The 16,303-nt window shown below is 39.7% G+C and overlaps 1 protein-coding gene across 1 annotated transcript in view; it reads left to right on the forward strand.

The window, feature by feature from the left end:
* LOC121650930 (NACHT, LRR and PYD domains-containing protein 3-like) overlaps positions 1–13,289 on the forward strand; it is a 42,516-nt gene extending 29,227 nt beyond the window's left edge. The window contains exon 12 of the mRNA XM_042002778.1: positions 13,103–13,289. Coding sequence (XP_041858712.1) covers positions 13,103–13,157 — 55 coding nt within the window. The 3' untranslated portion in view covers positions 13,158–13,289. The remainder of the gene's footprint in view (positions 1–13,102) is intronic.
* The last annotated feature ends 3,014 nt before the right edge of the window (positions 13,290–16,303 follow it).

Genomic DNA, 16,303 nt, shown 5'->3' on the forward strand with positions numbered 1-16,303 from the left:
TGTTCACTCCAGCCTCTTTGATTTCAATCTTAGTCCGTTTGCCCAGAAAGGCCGCTTTGTTTGGGGTATTGTGAATTCGCAAACGGACTAATTCGAATCAAAGAAGCGGACTCTGTTTGCCTCCAATGCAGGTCTCAGTCTGCATGAAGCAGACCAAATACAGGAAGCAGACTACAAAAACAAAGTGCATTGTGGGTCATGAACGCGGCATTGTGAGTGAATGCAATCAAAGCATAAGCGCTTGTTGGAAATGGGTAGCACTGGACAGGAGGAATGGCTCACGGTCAGTTCTGATATAAAAGACAACAAGGCCACCAGGATCTGATGCAGCTCCATATGTTGCTGTTATGTAGCAGAAATAAAACTAATCCTGCATTAACTAAGATGAAAAGACTGCTCAGACTGCTGCACTATCAGAGTTTTAAAAAGACACAAAAATCATTCCTCCCATTAAACTTTGCACAATAAATCTTCTATGTGTGTGATGGCCACATTTTTATTTTGTATAATTGCTGTTTTAATTATGTTGCCTCTGATGGCTGTTCAACATACCCTGTAGTCCTTGACAAATTTTTGCGGCTCCTCATTCAAGTACACAGTCAAGCCTCTGAGGATGCATTCTCGTCTTACGTCAATGCTGTCAACCTAAGAATAAAATTAGAAATGATGTTCACACACACCACAACATTAGCATCAAAATCAATTGGCAGAAAAAATGTCTAAAAAACAAACCTAGGTGTAACTTTAAGAGGGTAGCTTTAAGCAGAGCCACAATTAGTCGGAGATGCTCTCAACTTTATATTCATTAGTTAGTTCAAGTGTGTTTGTCCTCTGTGTTGGCCTCTGATATGACCGACAACCTGTCATGGGTGCACCCTGTCTGTCATCCACTGACCACAGGAGTTGGGAATCCACCCCCAGAAACCAAGTCAGGATTAAGCACATTTAGAAAATGGATGTTCTCTTAAAAGAGCAGTTCTGGAAAAATTTACTTAAAATCAACATTAGAAAGAATACTGTACATCTGAACTGTAGAAAGTAACATGTACGATTATCTTAATTACACACCTTTAAAATTGAATGCTATTACAATATAGATGTGAACTGACAAATTAATGTTCATCTGAATCAATATATGCTTTCCCTGTAGATATTATGATATAATATGAACTGTGTTACTTCCTCTACCTATGAATGTAAAAAGAAAAATAAGGATTTCTCTTTAGCCGGCTCTTTTAACCAATTTAGTTTAGGTTTGAGTTTACAAGGTCCATGACATTTCTGTTGGGAACTTCTGACACAAATTGTAAACTATCAAAAAATCCCAAAAATCCAACATCTAAACCATACATCAGAAGCGAGCTGGAGACAGCGATGTGTGCATCCGTATTTTGTTTTTTAATTATATATTCAATTATGTTTTTGGTCTAAGAGAACAAGAAGTGCAAGCATGTATGTGCAATGAAGTTATCAACATGGTGAGATGACTTTAAATTTGGTGAGTTTTCAGTTAGTGATAGTAGTGATATAGTATATAGCTTATATACCTATAATACTTAGTCATATTATCATAACTTTTGATAGGCTTCTAGACTTCCTGACTAGTTTTTCTTACCTGACTCATCATCTCCTTTATCTTTTTCCCAAGAACTCCTCCTTTTCTGGCAAACACCTTCATCAAGTTTTCAGAGTGTGCATCAAGTTGCGAGAAGAACTTGGACTGCAGCTCAAACGTGGTTATCCACAGTTCAGACAGCGTTTCTTCTGGACGTCCTCGATGACGGGAAGTGGAGTTCCTGCAATGCGTTGGGCAGTTTTCACCACCCGCTGCAGGGCCTTGAGCTCTGCGATCGAACAGCTTCCATACCAGACTGTGACACAGTTTGTTAGGATGCTTTTGATCACACAGCGGTAAAAGTTCACCAGGAAGTCTGAAGACAGGCGGTTCTTCCTCAGTGACCTCATTTAAGACAGGATGTTGTGTCATTCACATGAGGGTAGTTTTGGGCTGGCTCATTCTGACCACCTGTGCAATGAAAAGAAGAAATATATATTTTTTAATTTAATAAGCACCTTTTGTCCTAACCATTTTTTTCTCAAATATTTTAGGGGGAACAATTAGAGAAATAGCATCATAAGATGTTAAAGAAAGGAGAGCGCTGGATGTAAGCTGATATTTATTTATTGTATCGCACATCTGACATGGCGCAACAACAAATGCATTACATTTAACAAACTATTAGTAAAGAATAAATTAAATAATACTTTAGCAGGGCTTCTTGATCATTCTGTAAATTGCTGTTAATGGATTACTAATGTTACAAAGGCGTATTACTAATCAGTGCTTCAGCTATTTAAAGTGTACAGTGAGCTCCGCTGGATGCAACATTGGATCAGAAGAGAATAAGCTTCAATGCCTTCAGCAGTACCTGGCTGAAAACAACACAAAAAAGCCTGAGGATGCCCTGGAATACTGGCATATGCAAAAGCATGTGTATCCAAATGTATACAATATTATCTTAAGGTTCCTGCATCATTGTTCCCTTGCAAGAGGGTGTTTTCCAAGGTTGGGAAGGTCATTAGCAAAAGTAAGAATTGTTTCAAACTAATAAAAGTAAAGAAAGTCCTGTTTTTAGATTAAAACTAATATTACCTCCAACCCACCTATATTAATAATGCATTGCACACTCACTAATACTTGTAATGAATCATGAGTCCATGACATTAGGAAAGGACTAGAAAAATAAGTGATAGAAAGGTCACATTAAGTAAAATAGACTGTTATTGCAAAGGGGTTCAACACAAGTTTTTTGTTTGTAAAACACCATAATTTTTTATTACACTAGGTTGGTTAAATACATCACACTCATAATTCAAATTTGTTTGTTTGTGTTTGTTTGTTTGTTTGTGTGTTTGTGTGTTTGTAAACGGGAAATAAACTACAGAGTCGAGAGCTTAAAGCTCAGAAGCTTTAGCAGGATAAAGATAAAGGAGAAGTAGACGTCATCAGTCATAACTTAGTTCAATCTAAACACATTCATGAAAGACACTGATAATCTGAGGAGTCTCATGGTGGAGCTGCTGATCTGAAAACAGATATTTGAAAACATCTGTTTTATCTGATGCTTTCTGGCAAAAAAAAAGTTACAATACCAGAAATACTGGCACAAAAGAGACGATCTGGCAAATGAAAGTAGAGAAAATGCACCTGTCTGGACACTGTTTGTAGCTTCTGTTTGTTTAAACTACTCAAGGCTATTGTCAGTCAGGAGATTTACCAACTAACATTAAACATGATGCACTTCTGACTGATCCACCTCAAATACAGTTTTTTTTTTTCTTTTTTTTTTTTTACATGGACATTTAACTTTTTATTCAAATTGCTGGTGGGGAAAATACGGTGGGATTTTTACTAAAGACAGCAAATATCAATTATTATATAAATATAATGATAATTATCATTATTATATCCGATAAGGAAGCAGAGTCTGAGGTAGCTGGTGCTGGCTCTCCCATCTCTGGGGCTGAGGTCGCTGAGGTGGTTAAAAAGTTCCTCGGTGGCAGGGCCCCGGGGGTGGATGAGGTTCGCCCAGAGTTCCTTAAGGCTCTGGATGTTGTAGGGCTGTCTTGGCTGACATGCCTCTGCAGCATCGCGTGGACATCGGGGACAGTTCCCCTGGACTGGCAGACTGGGGTGGTGTTCCCCCTCTACAAAAAGGGGGACCAGAGGGTGTGCTCCAACCACAGGGGGATCACACTTCTCAGCCTCCCCAGTAAGGTCTATTCAGGGGTGCTGGAGAGGAGGGTCCGTCAGATAGTCAAACCTCGGATTGAAGAGGAGTAGTGTGGTTTTCGTCCCTGTCTGGGAACAGTGGACCAGTTCTACACTCTCTTCAGGGTCTTGGAGGGGGCATGGGAGTTCGCTGAAGCAGTCTGCATGTGCTTTGTGGATTTGGAGAAGGCATTTGACCGTGTCCCCCGGGGACTCCTGTGGGGAGTACTCCAGGAGCATGGAGTGCCGGACCCGCTTGTACGAGCTGTCCGGTCCCTGGACGACCGGTGTCAGAGCTTGGTCCACATTGATGGCAGTAAATCAGAATCATTTCCAGTGAAGGTTGGACTCTGCCAAGGCTGCCCTTTGTCACCGATTCTGTTCAGAATCATTGTCACGTGAAGCAAGTGCAGCAGTTCACGTATCTTGGGGTATTGTTCATGAGTGAGGGAAGGCTGAAATGGGAGATCGACAGGCGGATCGGTGTGGCGTCTGCAGTGATGCGGACTCTGCATCAGTCAAGATGCCTCTTGGATGCCTCTGTGGTGAGGACCCGCACTTCTCCCGCATATTTTTAAAAAACATTTCCTGAATTTTGTACAAATGTGGTTGGTCTGGTGGGTCTTCTGGTCCTCTCCGTGTCTGTGCAGCTCCTTCCTCCTCTGCCTCTACTGTTGTCAACAGAATTAAAAGAATTAAAAGTTTAGTTTCCCAGAAAGACCAAGAGAAACTCATCCATGAATTCATCTCCAGTAGACTGGATTACTGTAATGGTCTTTAACAGGACTTCCTAAAAAGAGCACTAAACATCTGCAGCTCATCCAGAACGCTGCTGCTAGATTTAACCAGGACTAAGAGATCTGAACACATCACACCAGTTTTGAAATCTTTACACTGGCTTCCTGTCAGTCACAGAATAGATTTTAAACCCTTCTGCTTGTTTACAAATCCCAGAATGGTTTAGGCCCAGAATACATCTGTGATGTGTTCAGAGAATATAAACCTAGCAGAGCTCTTAGATCCAAAGACTCTGGTCAACTAGTCCAGACTAGAGTCCAGACCAGAGGCCAGACTAAACATGGAGAAGCAGCATTTAGCTGTTATGCTGCAAATAAATGGAACAAACTGCCAGTGGAGATTAAACTTTCACCAAATGTAGACCTTTTTAAATCCAGGTTAAAAACATTTCTTATGTGCTTATGCATGAAATCTGCATGGTAACTATTTAACTTATCTTGCTTTTAATCATTTTAATGTAATTTATTATTTTATTGTGATTATGTGTTGATGCCTTTTACTATTTCTAAATATCTGTAATGTCTTTGTTTTATGTAAAGCACTTTGAATTGTCCTGTACATGAAATGTGCTGTACAAATAAACTGCCTTGCCTTGTGACTCATGACACGGGCTGTCACTGATCAGCTGATCAGCTTTTCTGTTGCTAGTGCCGTCACTTTTGTTGCTTTTTTTTAAATGTATGAGGAAACTAGCTGTTCATGGCTCACACAAGCACATATTTACCCCAAGGTATTGTTTTTGGCAGGATCCTTCTCAAACACAGTAGTTGACTGTGGTAAACAGATATACTTCAGCTATGCAGAGACGGGTCTATTTCACTCTATATCAGCGACATTGTATTGTATCTGTATTAGACTGTACGAAATATTTCAAAGCAGTCAGTCAGTTTTTCAGAAGTTGAGTCACAGTGATTCAGTGCTTCACAAGACTTCGGTTTCACCAGCCCTAATGTACTCACAAGCAGTAAAAAGGTTTAAGGAGTTTATCATCTTTAAGGTAAAAGGCAGTCAGGTATTCAGGTGAGTTAATCCAGTGACAAGAGAAGTGGCTTATGGGCAAGGTACTTGGACTGGCGAGACGGAAGGCAGATGTCCGAGAAGTTTCTCATGTGATAGCAGAGAATGTAATTTGAATAAAGAGGAAAACCAGAGGAATGAAACAGCATTGATTCCTGACCTCATGTCATCATACAGGCAGAGACAATGATTAGGTGGAGAATGATGACCAGACCAGGGCAGAAATACTGAGAGGTTGATGAATAAAGGATGAATAACAATAACAATAACAATGAATAACTGTCAGATAACCCCACTTGCAGTAACTAGTACCACACCTACACAAATACGCGCACACACACACACACACACACACACACACACACACACACACACACACACACACACACACACACACACACACACACACATACCATGACACATCACTCCAATGCAGAAGCAAAAAGGAAACCTTCAGATTTGGTTTAAAGATACAAAAGTCAACAGATACCTGTAGTCCTCTGGGAGTTTATTCCATATTTATGCTGGATAGAAACTGACAGCAGCTTGTACATTTGACAAAATGTGAGCTCATTGTTCCTGATTTGTTTCAGAGTGGCCCAGCAGAGCTCAGATGGTCCCAGTGGTCAGTCTACCCAGTAGCATCAAACACAGCTGGACTCTATATTTATGGTCTGTACATGTACATCAACTACTTTTCCATCTATTGTGTTCAGTCATCTCTATGCTGGACTTTGTAGACCAGTGAATTGTCAGTGTCTCCAAAATGGATCTGGTGTTTGGCTCCATGATCTCAGTCTGATTGTTTGATTGATATAGTTTTCTGTTCCAGCCGCTGGAGGACAACATTGTCACCTTTGTTAAGAATGAGCTGAAGAAGATCCAGAAGGTCCTGAATCCAGATTACCCAGAAAGTCAGGAAGAGGATGAGGAGGTGCCAGAGGGTGAGGATGCAGAGCAGAGGAGGATCAGCAGAGAAGCATTTGTGAAGATCACACTGCACTTCCTGAGGAGGATGAAGCAGGAGGAGCTGGCTGACCGTCTGCAGAGCAGTAAGAGGATTTCTGTAAATACTTAACGTGCTGGATAAATGACAATGATAAATGTTTACTGACGTCTAAAGACACAAACAACAGTTTGCTAAACGCTGAGTCTGTCTACTAACTGATATTATTTTTTGTGTTCATTCAGAACTTTTTACTTCAGTTTGTCAACGTAAACTAAAATCTGGTTTGAAGAAGAAGTTCCAGTGTGTGTTTGAGGGGATTGCTAAAGCAGGAAACCCAACCCTTCTGAAGCAGATCTACACAGAGCTCTACATCACAGAGGGAGGGACTGCAGAGGTCAGTGATGAACATGAGGTCAGACAGATTGAAACAGCATCCAGGAAACCAGACAGACCAGAAACAACCATCAGACAAGAAGACATCTTTAAACTCCCACCTGGAAGAGATGAACCAATCAGAACAGTGATGACGAAGGGAGTGGCTGGCATTGGGAAAACTGTCTTAACACAGAAGTTCACTCTGGACTGGGCTGAAGACAAAGCCCACCAGGACATCCAGTTGACTTTTCCACTGACTTTCAGAGAGCTGAATGTGCTGAAAGAGAAAAAGTTCAGCTTGGTGGAACTTGTTCATCACTTCTTTACTGAAACCAAAGAAGCAGGAATCTGCAGCTTTGAAGAGTTCCAGGTTGTCTTCATCTTGGACGGTCTGGATGAGAGTCGACTTCCTCTGGACTTCCACAACAATGAGACCCTGACTGATGTTACAGAGTCCACCTCAGTGGATGTGCTGCTGACTAACCTCATCAGGGGGAAACTGCTTCCCTCTGCTCGCCTCTGGATAACCACACGACCTGCAGCAGCCAATCAGATCCCTCCTGGTTTTATTGACATGGTGACAGAGGTCAGAGGATTCACTGACCCACAGAAGGAGGAGTACTTCAGGAAGAGGTTTAGAGATGAGGAGCAGGCCAACAGGATCATCTCCCACATGAAGACATCGCGAAGCCTCCACATCATGTGCCACATCCCAGTCTTCTGCTGGATCACTGCTACAGTTCTGGAGGATGTGCTGGAAACCAGAGAGGGAGGAGAGCTGCCCAAGACCCTGACTGAGATGTACATCCACTTCCTGGTGGTCCAGACCAAAGTCAAGAAGATCAAGTATGATGGAGGAGCTGAGACAGATCCACACTGGAGTCCAGAGAGCAGGAAGATGATCGAGTTTCTGGGAAAACTGGCTTTTGATCAGCTGCAGAAAGGAAACCAGATCTTCTATGAATCAGACCTGACAGAGTGTGGCATCGATATCACAGCAGCCTCAGTTTACTCAGGAGTGTTCACACAGATCTTTAAAGAGGAGAGAGGACTGTACCAGGAGAAGGTGTTCAGCTTCGTCCATCTATGTCCAACTGACCTTCATCAGCTCTGGAATTAACCTGCTTGAAGAAACAGAAACAACTTCCATGAAGTCCACATTTTCAAAGAAACCAACACTAAAACATGTCCACCAGAGTGCTGTTGACAAGGCTTTGATGAGTTCAAATGGACATCTGGACTTGTTCCTCCTCTTCCTTTTGGGCCTTTCACTGCAGACAAATCAGAATCTCCTACAAGGCCTGCTGACACTGACAAGAAGTAGCTCACATTAAAAAAACTGTCCAGTACATCGAGAAGAGAATCAATGAGAATCTGTCAGCAGAGAAAAGAAAAATCTGTTCCACTGTCTGAATGAACTGAATGATCATTCTCTGATGAAGGCGATCCAAAGGTACCTAAATTCAGGACGTCTCTCCATGGATAAACTGTCTCCTGCTCAGTGGTCAGAAAAGCATCTGGACATGTTCAATCTGAAGGAATACTCTGCTTCTGAAGATGTTCTCCTGAGGCTGCTGATGGTGGTGAAAGCTTCCACTAAAGCTATGTAAGTTCAAGCATAGAAAAGCAGTAAGTTTATTTTTAAAAATTTTTCACTGCTTACTTGAGTAAATGAACTTCAGAAGCACAACATCTGGACTGTAATCTTTTTAGATAGTTATTTCAGAGGACTATAAACTAATAATAGCATCTGAGTTGTGGTATGTATCGTGACAAAATGGCACTGGCCAGGTACTTATACCATACCCATTTGGATTATTAAAAGTGTAAAATGAGATGGCTTATTTCTCTATTTCTATATATTTGTCACACAAAAGATGCACAATGGGACATGCTTTTTAAATGCATTGCTATGGGAAAATGTTGAAAAGGATTGTCCTGGAACTGCACCCTCCAGTGCTGCAGAAACTCTATTAATTTCTTGCTCATATGAAAGAAAAGAATTCATAATTTCAGAATTTCAGTTTCATGTAGGAAAGAGTTGATTCAAGTCAGTTTTCTGAAAACAAGAGAAAGACAAAACAAGAATGTGGCAACATCTAATGAACAATTATTCATTTATTTTACTCCATCTGTCCATCCATCCATCTGTCCATCCATCCAATTCTTAACCTAGAATGGAGATGCAGGGCAGAGATCCGATCCTTCCCTACCCCCGGTTACTTCCTCCAGCTCTTCTGTAGGGACATTAAGTCTTTTGTCAGTTAAGGGTTGAAATCACTCCAGGAGTCCTGGATCTGTTATTTAGCCTCCTTCCAGTAGGACATATCTGAAAAACCTGCCTAGGAATGTGTCCTGAAGGCATCCTGCGAAGCTGCTCCACCTTGACCTTGACTTAGTCTTTTTGATAAGAAGGAGCACAAACTCTTCTCTCAGCACCTCCCTAATGACTGACCTCAATCAATCTCTAACGGTGAGCTCAGCTCCCCATTGGAGGCAGCTCATTTCCACTTATTTACTGTCTCTCTGTCTTCACACTAGAATAGTCCAGGGTACCTTGTTCGATTGTACAGGAAATCCAAAAATTTTCGCACCTTTGTTTACTCAAATGGATCAAACCACTTTAACCTTGTCACCCAGTAACTACAATAGGCTTGTTCATTGCAATTAAACAACGAAGAAATAACAAATTTATTCAGTCTTGGGGTTTTTGTTTTGAAGTTTGGTGTTCAAAACTAATGCGGTTTTCACAAGAATCCGCTGAGTCTGAGCAGCAGGAGAGGCAGCCAGATATCCAACATGTTGTCATACATCGCCTCATTCGTCACTTCTCGGGAATGGTCCGTTTGCTCTCCCACTGTCAGTGCACCAAACCAGAGTTCACCTGCAAGTGGACCAAGACCTCTTGTTTTCAAGCGGAACAGAGTCTGCTTCTTTGGTCTGCAGCAGAGTCCGAATGTGAGTTCACACTGCTCCAAAACGAATGGGTCATCCATGGAAGCAGAGCAAACAGCGCCTGTGTGAATGCACACACTGTGGGTGGTGGCACAGTACCCTGAAAAAGAGCTGAAATGAAAACTGACTGGTATATCAACAGTTTTGCCTTTAGGCTAACCTTTACTTCAACATGACAGATCAGAACAATTTCCATATCGCTAAAGCGGCTGAATCAGTTTGTCTATATTCTGCTCTATTTTCCCTCCACTCATGAACAAGTCTCTGAGATCCTTCATCTGCACCACTTGAGGCAGTGACCTCCCAGCCTAAAGAAAGCAATTCACCCCTTCCCAGATGAGGACAATGGCCCTAGACTTAGCTGTGCTAATTGTCATCTTGGCACCTTCACTTTCTGCTGCAAACTGCAGTGCCCAATGGATGTCTTTGCTTTAAGTCAACAATCGCATCATATACTTAACCTTGCTGTGTGTGTGAGTTACAGCAGACACACTCTGTGGTCCTGCTTTTCAGATAAGTGGACGCTACATAAGTCTGATAGTTTATCTGTGTTTTGGATGCTAAGCCAGTATTCTGTTTTCCTCTATAAAACATTCAGAATATCTGACTTCTGTAAGTTTCCTCCAATCCAACAACTAATTGACATTTTCTGCTTTTGAAATAATTCAAATATTAAATATTTAAATATCTTCTACTCTTTAAATTATTAAACATATATAAAAAAAAGATAGTAATTGAAGTAAAGGCTAGCTGTCTGGTGACACCAGACAAAGTATATTTTATTGTGTGGCCACAGATTACTTATGCATGGAAACTTTTAACATGTGGCCACATGTTATTAAGTCATGGCCATTGATTACTAATTTGTGAGAAGGAGAATTAAGCCATGGACATTTTATAGAACAGTTTATACAGCTTTATATTCTTTCATTATAGCCATTCAACCCTAGAATTACTTCAGCTAAGACTTCAACAGGTTTTCAGCTGTTTTTTTTTTAAACAAGCCTTCCATTTATTCATTAAAGCAGGAGACATTCATTCAGCTATTAATACAGATGTTTCACTGAATTAGCACCTCTTATTTTTTGTATCATGTCATGATTTACTTGTTTGACTAAAGATTCTTATATAGCTCATAACTGTAAATCTTTTCTCATTACTTTCTCTTCAGACTGAGTTACTGTAATTTTTTCAGACCAAGGCTGTGATGCTCTGTCCTCAGTTCTCAGCTCCCAGTCCTCTAGCCTGGGAGAACTGGACCTGAGCAACAACAACCTGTGGGATTCAGGAGTGGAGCTTTTGTCTGGTGGACTGCAGAGTCCCCAATGCAAACTGGAAACTCTCAGGTCAGGATTCATTGATTAATTCAGCTGCAATTAATCTGTGCTGCAATTTGCAAAAATATATTTTCTAATCTTTACAAATGTCTTTTAAACCCAGAGAATGTGGTTAAATAAACATCATTTGGATAAATATAATTTCTTTCTAGTTTTTATTTACTTTACAATTAGTAACATCCTTTGAAATTGTCTGAAAATGTTTCTAGACTACACAGCTAAATAAGTGTTCTTGACACAGGAATATTACTTACAGTGGTGTGAAAAAGTTTTTGCACCCTTCCTGATTTCTTATTTTTTGCATATTTGTCACACTTAAATGTTTCTGTCACAGCAGTGGAGAGGAAGTGGACCGAAAATTGGACTGACAAGGCAGGAGGCAGACAAACACAATAATCCAGGGTTCAATTCAGGGAACAAAGTTACTGACACAGACTAGAGGGGTATTCCACGAAACTGGATTAAGGGAAAGCCGGGCTTATCTTGATAGGTCTGGCTTATTTAACATACATGGTCTTGCGTGAAAAAGTGATTGCCCCTAAACCATACAACTGGTTGGGCTACCCTTAGCAAAAAATAAAAAGAAAAAAAATCTGTTGTTTTCAATAGTTTGCAAAGAGTCTTTTACAACACTGTAGAAGAATTTTGGCCCACTCATCTTTGCAGAATTGTTATAATTCAGGCACATTGGAGGTTCTTCAAGCACGAACTGGCTTTTTAAAGTCCCAGTATGTAAGAATTACTCCCATCTACTGGTGCGCTAATGTAATGCAAGCAACCGAGTAGTGCTCTACTGGAACCTCACCATTTAAGAACGTTTTTACAGCTACAGAAGCCGCGGAGAGTCATAAATGTTAAAATGTCGCCATCTCGCAGAATTTCGAGTGAGGTACAGAACGATACGTAACAATGTCTTTTTTTTTGCTGATAAATTCCAAGCATGGCCTCCATGTATTTGGTACCAAGCTACTGCTAACAGCTAATGTTACTGTGTGAAAACATTTTTTTGTGACTTGGAGACTCAGAGATCATCTGATGAAGGGCGAGAAAGAGGAAGTCAAAGCAGGGCAATGAACCTGTCAGCGCTGCAAGAGGAAGATCCCACGCTGTAACATTACTCTGTGTTTGATAACATATATTCCAGCTGATTTATCAAGGACGGTGGGTGACATATTGATTTGAAATAATTATCTGAAAGATATTTTTGCATCAAAATGTTTGCGGTTCTAGTGATTAAATCACGACGAGAAACTGGTATTACTTTGGTGTATTTTGTATGACTAGAAGGAGGACAACCACCTCCACCCACATTGACAAATCAGCTGAAATAAATTATGAAACACGAGGGAAAGCTCTCAGAAAATACGCCTGAAAGAAGCGCACGGTCGCCTACTGGTATGACTTCTGTGAAGAGTAACAACTGAAAACTGTTGCAACGGAGCTTTTCTACTGTAGGCTAACTACCAACTTAGCCATTTCTGCTGCTTTAAAAAACAAGTAACAGTAAATGATACGACTTAAACAGGAGGATAAAGTAGTTGCTGGACTACCCTGCCCTGTTTCTAACATAATGGCAAAATAAACTTTGCTGCTAGATTGAATTAACTTACCTATCCAGCAGAAAGCCTGCAATCTCTGCATCAGTTTTTAAGTCCCTCTCCCTCATCAATTGCCTCCATCTGGTAAATGCTCCACCAATGTACACGCTCGTTTGCTCCCAGTTATTATTTCTTTTTCTTTTCTTGGCTATTTTTATCTTCATCTCACAGGGCAAAGAGTGTGGATGGTCCTCCATTTCAATGTAAAATGGCAAGCTGATCCACGGTCGTCTTTGGGCCCACAGTGGTTCACCTTTATTTTCAGTCTCTGATTGCTTGTCATATGTGTTGTTTTCTGCAGCTTATCAGGATGTTTGATCACGAGGAAGGCTGTGCTTTTCTGGCCTCAGCACTGACCTCCAACCCCTCCCATCAGAGAGTGCTGGACCTGAGCTACAACCATCCAGGAGACTCAGGAGTGAAGTTGCTATCAGCCGGACTAAAGGATCCTCACTGGAAACTGGACATTCTCAGGTATGGAGAGGTCTGCTGCACACAGGAGCCCCACACTTCTCTTAATAGGGGAAGAAGACCAATTTCATTTTCTGCCCTTCATCCAGCCTTGGTTTAAATGCTGCATATGAGTTTCATGTGATCACACATGTAGGAGCCTTTATATTTTGCTCACACAACACAATGTCATGACAGAATGTGTAATAGCTGTGTGCTACTGTAGCAGGAGCAAATGTGGTAGGAACCAATGTACAGTATGTTGGTTTAGGTAGGATACATATAAATAAAGGGCTGTATATGTACAGAATGAGTTGGTGAATAAAGATATGTAAGAGCTTCTCTTGTCTCCTGTCCAGATGGTTCATACACAGTTCTTCCTAAGGCACGCTACAGCTATAGTCTCATTTATGCTCCCTTTATTTACATGATTAGGTACATCCACTTCAAACGTCAATGCTCTCATACTTTCATGCATGGTTAGCAAACATAACCACCAGAGGGGAGTGCAGGGCAATTTAACAGTTCACCTCCAAGTTCTGACGTCAGTTTAAGACAACAGCAAACATGACAGTGGAGATCATAGTGATTTTCATTCTGAGAAAGAGACATAAAAAAGGCAGTGCAGTAGATTAGTGGTTTTCAAAGTGGGGGTGGCACCATGACAGTTGACAGTAAACCATGGCCTGGGATTGGGAAAATGTAGCAGACAAACTAATGTTTTGACAACATGGGCTCTTGTAAACATTCTGGTCCACACTCCAGATCACTTGGTGGCCTGGAGAACAGATCAGAGATCAGGATATATATATATATCACTAACACACTAGCTCAATGTTACATGTCTTATTACATGACATAGGTTTACCAACTTGTCCCTTCTTGGCATGGTGTGGTGATGTTTGACATCCATTGTCTCACCACAGCCATCATCATGCTCCCATTCAGTGTCATGATAATGAAGATATTTAACATCGTTCATTGGGACAATGTTAATTATAAAAGGAAGAAGAGACAGACGAAGACTTTGGTTCACTGAGTTCCATGACAAAGCTTAGTTCAAGACCAAATCAACATTTCCAGTAGTCTTATCACATTTTTACTTCACTTGCAAACTGTTAGGGTTCAGGGTTAAAATACAAACTAGGGTTAAAAAGTTAAACATGGTGTGACACAGTTACTTTAATGGATCATGGTTACTGTGATATACAGAGATGGTGCACTACAGAAAACATTTGGACTTGGAACATGTTGCCAAAATATTTTGCCATGCATCACTTCTACATTTCAGATGACAGCTGGTTGCAGTTAAATAGGAGATGAGAGTTTAGATAATCTCCTCAAAGAATTTCAATGGGAACAGTTATAGCTTGCTCAAAACTTGTTCTTTTGGGCAGATCTCAGTATGTTAAACTGTCATTTAAAACATTTTTTTTTTAACTTGTCCTGTCCAGTATCATAGCAAGCAAAATGATAATCTGGTTGCTGTATCGTACTGAACAAATTTGCTCTGCCAAGGGGAGACCTATGGGTAAGGCTCCTCTTGATAATGTGATTAATTTATTGATTTATTTACTTTGAATCACGGAATCTATGTAATCTTGCTGGACCTGACCGGAGGGGACAGAAAAAGATGGAAAATAGCAAAAAGAGCAAAAGGGAAAGAAGAAAGGAGATAAAAAGATCACAGACAGAAGGCAACGACCCTTCAATCCACACCATCACCAGACAACAAACTGTTATACCTGTACATGAACACACCAGAAAATTTCCTACAACTTTTACAAAAGCAGAAACACACACACAGAAAAAACAGGGCTGCTAGTCATTAAGAGATTTTAAATAATAACCAAATCAAAAAGACATAACAGCGACCAGATACTAACAAAAAAAAAAAGAATTATCGCTTAGTATAAAAACCCACTGGGCAACTCAGTGACTGTGTCAGCATGCAGAGCATGATAAACAAAATTGTTTTTTTAAAAATTTGCTAATATGCTAATTACATGCTAATGTCATGCCAATATGCTAATTATATGCTAATTACATGCTAATTTTAAGCTAATATGCTAATTATATGCTAATTACATGCTAATTTCATGCTAGCATGCTAATTTCATGCTAATATGCTAATGATATGCTAAGTACATGCTAAGTTCATGTTAATATGCTAATTATATTCTAATTACATGCTAATTTCATGCTAATATGCTAATTATATGCTAATTACATGCTAATTTCATGCTAACATGCTAATTTCAGGCTAATATGCTAATTACATGCTAATTTCATGCTAATATACTAATTATATGCTAATTTCATGCTAATATGCTAATTATATGCTAATTACATGCTAATTTCATGCTAATATGCTAATTATATGCTAAGTACATGCTAGTTTCATGTTAATATGCTAATTATATGCTAATTATATTCTAATTACATGCTAATTTCATGCTAATATGCTAATTATATGCTAAGTACATGCTAAGTTCATGTTAATATGCTAATTATATGCTAAGTACATGCTAAGTTCATGTTAATATGCTAATTATATGCTAATTATATTCTAATTACATGCTAATTTCATGCTAACATGCTAATTTCAGGCTAATATGCTAATTATATGCTAATTACATGCTAATTTCATGCTAATATGCTAACTGTATGCTAATTACATGCTAATTTCATGCTAATATGCTAATTATATGCTAAGTACATGTTAACATGCTAATTATATTTTAATTACATGCTAATTACTTGCTAATATACTAATTATATGCTAATTACATGCTAATTTCATGCTAATATGCTAACTATATGCTAATTACATGCTAATTTCATGCTAATATGCTAATTATATGCTAATTACATGCTAATTTCATGCTAGCATGATAATTTCATGCTAATATGCTAATTATATGCTAAGTACATGCTAAGTACATGATAAGTTCATGTTAATATGCTAATTATATTCTAATTACATGCTAATTTCATGCTAATTCCATTCTAACATGCTAATTTCAGGCTAATATGCTAATTATATGCTAAT

The sequence above is a fragment of the Melanotaenia boesemani genome, chromosome 2 (assembly GCF_017639745.1).
Source record: "Melanotaenia boesemani isolate fMelBoe1 chromosome 2, fMelBoe1.pri, whole genome shotgun sequence".
NCBI lineage: Eukaryota > Metazoa > Chordata > Actinopteri > Atheriniformes > Melanotaeniidae > Melanotaenia > Melanotaenia boesemani.